General features: G+C 41.6%; 1 protein-coding gene across 1 annotated transcript in view; it reads right to left on the bottom strand.

The window, feature by feature from the left end:
- Positions 1 to 433: 433 nt before the first annotated feature.
- The window catches only part of fgd1 (FYVE, RhoGEF and PH domain containing 1), a 32,437-nt gene continuing 26,764 nt past the window's right edge, over positions 434 to 6,106 (bottom strand). Inside the window, exons 15-17 of the mRNA XM_062541372.1 lie at positions 5,917 to 6,075; positions 5,509 to 5,655; positions 434 to 5,137 (exon numbers count right to left, since the gene is read on the bottom strand). Coding sequence (XP_062397356.1) covers positions 4,868 to 5,137; positions 5,509 to 5,655; positions 5,917 to 6,075 — 576 coding nt within the window. The 3' untranslated portion in view covers positions 434 to 4,867. The remainder of the gene's footprint in view (positions 5,138 to 5,508; positions 5,656 to 5,916; positions 6,076 to 6,106) is intronic.

Genomic DNA, 6,106 nt, shown 5'->3' with positions numbered 1-6,106 from the left:
ACGGGAGGGGAAAATCCACGATGACTCAACCTTCAAAACAACAGATCAGCCGACGTTGGATGGACAAGACGGAGAGCCAATAGAGGAGCTTGCGTAATGGTACTGTGTTTCTCTTTATCCAATGCGGTTACAGCGGGGGTTTGTTTACGTTACCAAATATTTCATCACCTCTACAGCGACAAACAACTGGACCACAACATTCCATATCCAAACTTGTAAAGGCCCTAGTAGGCCTAGGCTAGGCTATATAACATGTAGGCCCAAACATTCAGCAATTTATTCTGTTTGCCCTGCATAATTGAGTGAGGTTCAACGTATTTGGTCAAAAAGGTTGCTTTAAAAGGTTGATTTTAAAGGGTTCACTTGAAGATTGTGTTGTCTAGTCCTACTCACAAACAATGAAGAATGTTGTCAAATTGATTGACACTGACCGTTTATTTTATTCTTTTTAAATTCATAAACATTGTCATGATCTTGCACAGATTTTATCGGGATGTCAACATACAATGGTACCCAGTGGCCTGCCACTAAAATAATAGTAATAACAATAATAATAGCAATTGTTGTAATACTCATGTCATGTCTACAATAACCTAAACAGTTTACCATGAAAAACTGTGCCATATAGTAGGTTTGGTTTAGCAAGGCTCCTTAATTAATCCGTTGAACTTTGCTCATGTCTGTCATCACATACAACATATTTCACTTTAGGCAATCACAGTCCCTGTGCATCCTCCAATGTTCCTCCTTGGGTTGTCTGGCAAGATATAACAGGCAAGTCTATTCTCTCCTCCCAACTCACAGTCTACTCACTCACAGTGCATAGATGCATCAACTGCTGCTGTATGAGTCTGCTAGCACAAATGGATTGAGGCACTTGCTCTCTCTCTCTCTCTCTCTCTCTGGGAGTATGGCATGTAATGGATGAAGCCCGGAAATAAAAAGGTAAAGGCACAAATCAATCACTGTTCCAGCTATAGTGATATAGAGAAACATCAGCACCCGAGCACCTTGTCATACTTTTGCTGCCCCGGCTTTTTGATTGTTTTTTTTGCCTCTGCTGTCAAGCACTTTTCTCCAGTCACCCTGGGAGCCATGTTTTGTGCGTGTAGCATGTGTGGCCTATTGTTAGGCAACTCTGAGATAAAGCAACGAGCTGATAGAATTTGTTCTTTTTTTTTCAATTTTGAATAAATGAAGTGAAGATTGTTCATAGCAAGTTTAAAAAGTCTGCTATGAACATCTAAATAGGTCTAGGGTTGATTTATTGTTACATAACCAACATGTTTTTAAATTAGATACATTAGCTATTTTTTATTCCAACAGCATTTCAGTTCACACTGTTGGAGTGGTTCACATTTGAGTTTGGCCACAAAGACATTTTTAGACTCACACACAGCTAGGTGAAGGAACATCTCCTGAGGTGGGTTCCAATGGTGAACTGATACAAGGCCACCGATGGCCAACTGTAGATATCCCTGATTTAAAATGTAGCTAATGAGGACCACTACAAACTTGTCACTAGGTGACAGACTATCACTCTCACAGATTGGCTAGCATGTAGCCATACGAGTGTCACTGTGAAGAATCAAATAATTTACCATTTCAATCTTGCCAGACGTTCCCATAAGAAGGAGCACTCTTAGGTGTCATGGACTGTGGTGACCATCCACTTCACAGGGTTGTAACAGTATAACCAGAAACACAGCCCCCCTCCCATATCTAGGTTGTAACTCTGTGAAAGCTATTCACATCTGCAGTGATGGCAGATTGGGCCCGTCTTGAAACTAAATTACAGTAACTAAAAGCACCACGCTAGCTCAGCTGTTCCCTGGACACGACAATAATCTGGTCATGTTGGCTGTAGGAGTAGCCTCCTGAAAGAGGGAGGCACAGAGCCCTTGCTGAATTCAAAGAAGGGTATAATATTAAAAAAAAAGGAGCTTGGATGTTCAAGATATCGCACATATCTCTTCAAAGGGGGCGTAGGCTGAAGCGTCCTAAGTCGATACATGCGTTTGTACTCAAGATGATCATGCACTGAACTGCAACTCAACAAAGAAAAAATCTGATATCTGTCACCAGGATAAATACGGCGAAAATGAGGCAAGATTACTGCTTTAGGATAACATGAACATGATGTAACCAAGGCGGCAGTCTACTCAAGTTTACTTGCTAGAGTGTGCATAATCTGACTAAGCCTTGGTAATAGTGAAAATAAACAATAAAAACAGAAATTCATGCACTAAATTAAATTAGAGGTACAGAATATTTAATCTGAACATGAACAGATTCTACTTGCTTTCATCAAACCACCTTTACATGTTAAAACGCTTGAATTGTGTGTTGGCCTGATGCAACCGGAATAAAAAAAAAAGAAAATTACAATAAATACAAGGTATAAAAATAAAAATAAAAAAACACACACACATATAGATTAAACACAATTAAACAGAAATGTACTGAATGACTCATTCAATGACTCAGTCGTGTTCCTGCAGTATACTTTGGCAAAAGCAGAGGTAAAATAAAATGATGATAACACTAAGTATTCTACTGTAAGGCATGATTCAGAAAACTATAATGCTGAGGGGGCAGGGAAATAATCATACAGCAGGTGTATCAATGGTCATTCTCATTTCATAACTGAAAGACTAAATGGCAGGCTTCTCTGTTTTTCTCTCACAACAAATACTGGACATTAATCAGCACTATATGATGTTAATAACATCTGGAACTGGTTGACGTTGTCCCATATACTCATCTCACGACTTAAAGTACGCATACTCTGAATTTTCTTGCTGGACAGCACACGTGGAAGAAAAGAAAAACTGACACAATATGACTTTTTATATACAACCCTTAGCATTCTGACTGGTTGGGTCTGGCTTTAGAATAGATAGATTGTTTGACAAGATAGAGCAAGATCAAACAGTACCAAAAAACAACAAATTCGTTTTTACAGGTATTTTGAGTAGTGTTTTAGAAATCAAATCAAAGCAAAAATCAAAGGTTTCTTTTCTTGAGTACACCGGATAGGGAGTAGACATAAGACCTATAGCTATTCCCATTAGTATGATCCATCACATTTACCAGAAGTCCAAATCAGATCACAAATGACAGAAAACACCAAGCTTCTCAACGATACCAGACCCACAAAACTGGGCTTTGAGGAGAATAAATTATATTTACAAATGCAGGTGCCAATACCCTTTTGTAATTTTGTATACACAAAAAACACTGCTATTCAAAACACTCAATATTTCAATCATAACATCTGCCATGTATTTCTTCATATATACTTTCTCTCTCTATTATTTATCAAAATGCTTCATAAGGCATTACCACTGATGTTATGATGAACAATCTGCCCCAGTTTCAGACTTTTTTTTAAATCATCTTGCTACAAATTCGCTCCCATTATCTACAGTCTTATCAAATACCAGAAAAAAAGCCTTACTGTCTCTGACCTGACTTCCATGCACAAATTCACAAAATGGCATACTCAAGTTAAAAACATGAGCTTTAGGGTGTATATTTCAAAAGCTAAACTTTCTGTCACAATTAAGTATATATATATATATTCCATATATATGTATGTATATATATGGAACAATAGATGTTCAGTGAAAAATTGTTTTCTTATTTGGAAGTTTTTAATCTTCTTTCTGTACAATTGATTGAGGGGAAAAACGTTAGACAGCCTTAAAAAGATGCTGTAATACAGCCACACTCCACTGGATGGCGGAGGGGCTGTTTAGTAAAATAGGACTTAGTCATCATAAAAAGCCAATCCCCTCTACAGTGCTGAGGGGCATTAGCCCTCTCAAGCCTGCGTCTAGCACACTGGACAGGCACTAGACACTAACCCTAATAAGATTGTTAAAAGTGGCTGAATTGCTTGATTGGTCTTTAATAATCATAATATAGCACCCTTGGGGGTTGCCCTGTCTATGGGAGATTTTGCTGAATAACTCAGAGCCATTTGACCCCTTCTAGGTGTTCTTTAAAGTGTCTATGTATATGCTTGTACAAGCACCACTATGGGAACCATAACAGGACAGGGACCTATTGCCAGATTATACGTACGTACATACATCTCTCTAAAAAATACAAAGTCTCTAAAACCCTTTGCGCCATCACCCATCAGTGACACACTGCAGTCTCTCTAATTGTGCAAGCTGGAGTGTCATCAGCATGGAGGCTAACAGTGGCATATCCTCTCCTGTCCTCTTCTCTCTTCTCCGTCCGTAAGCTCACCATTTCCCACAACTGAACTTGACCGCTCCTTTCCATGTAAATACACTCAATGACATTAACAGAACTGTCACAGCGAAGTAAGAAATATCACGATCCTTCTGCCAGCAAGAACAAAGTTACAAACACTCCACCCCAAACAGACCTCACTCATTAATAAACAACACAGCAAAGTTTGGCAGAAAGAGTGGGGTGCTATGCAACTGAACAACAGAAGAAGTATCACTAGCCAGAGGGAAAGGGGGTTTTCTATTCAGTAAGAGCGTATATGGTGTTTTGTCTCTGATGCGTCTTCTTTGAGGGTGTGTACACTTTGGCAGGATTGCAAACACTGGTCACTCACAAGATGAGCAATACACGGAGAAACGTACCTTGTAGATATTGCATGCAACTGACAACTGACACTTAGTACAGAGAAGTGAGCGTGTGTATGTGTGTGTTTGTGTGTGTCTGTCTGTGTCTGTGTGTCTGTGTTTTAGCGTGTGTTTGTATCGGAGAGGGTGTGTCTGTGGTTTGTAACTGTTCATGTACGCTCGTGTTTTTGTAAAGTTTTTTCGAGTGTGTGCAAAAAGGGGATGATATCTGTAACATTTTTTTGTTTATAGACAAATCATGTGCTTTCTCCCACGGGGGCTAGCTCCTCCCCCTCTTCCTCCAGGGCCTCCGAGATTGGCCCGTGGGACTGTAGCTCCTCTCCCCTGCCGGCTCGTGATAGGACCTCCATCCAGCGCCGCTGTAGCTCCTCGCTGTCGGCGCTGAAGAAGACCGTCAGGTGACTCTGGCTCATCTTGAAGGCATGGCGGCGCTCCAGCCGGTCACATGGCTCCGGGAGGGAGACTTCGAACCCGATGAGCGGAATACTGCGCTGCGCTTTCACATCCTGACCCCCGGGGAGCACGACACAAGAAGAAAACAAGCGGAATCAGCTGATGCCTCAAGCAGGCGTGCATAATGAAACATGTCTCTTGTTTCTTAAGTTTGTTGACCTTCGTGAATGCACATGAAAAAAGAGGAATACAACTTTCATATGTGGCCTGAGTTAAACTGTATTGCACAATGCCATGGAGGCAATAAAAGGCATGAGGTTATTAAGTTTACAAGTGCAAGTTGTATATACGGTATTGGTTTGCTACTGCTTACATATTAACACTGCGCTGCAGTACATCGAAACATAATCATTTATAGATGTCTGTAGACGGAGGTTACATTGCACAAGAATAAGGGGAGAACACCACCACAGGAATGTCTCACCTGTGGTGCACCATAGATGTAGAGCACCAAAGGCTCATTCTCTGGAATGACAAACCAGGCTTTCTGCCAGCCACGCCCCCCTCCCTTCTCCATGTGGTGCAGGAAACTGCAGAGGATGCTGTTTTCTGCTGCCACGGAGGCTTGTTTCTGTCGGGCACACACGCACACACACACACACACACACACACACACACACACACATTGACACAGACACAGGTACAGACACAGACACACAGAGTAAGGGTTAGCTATGTCCTTTGTTCATTTCAACACCACCATTTTAACTGATAGCAGCCCATCTCTAATATGAGCATTACAGCATAAAGGGTCGGACCCTCAAGACAGTGATGTCTGTCGCTGTACCCTGCACTCTGTTCATGCTCATTGAGTGGCATGGCACTAGCTTACCTCCAGGATGGAGCGACGTCTCTGGGTACTGCTGATCAAGTTGGCAGGAGAAGGAGGCACTCCCACAAGCGTGGTGTAGCAGTCCACGCACACACGGTTCGCCCGGTTGTTGTCGTACAACAGGCGAGCGCGGAACTCTGAGCATTTTCCGCACACCACCTGAACGAAAGAGTCCAAGAGTCACTTCTCT

Source organism: Sardina pilchardus, chromosome 7 (genome assembly GCF_963854185.1).
Source record: "Sardina pilchardus chromosome 7, fSarPil1.1, whole genome shotgun sequence".
NCBI lineage: Eukaryota > Metazoa > Chordata > Actinopteri > Clupeiformes > Clupeidae > Sardina > Sardina pilchardus.
Note: the sequence above shows the minus strand (reverse complement) of the source record. Positions and strands in the feature narration are given on the sequence as shown.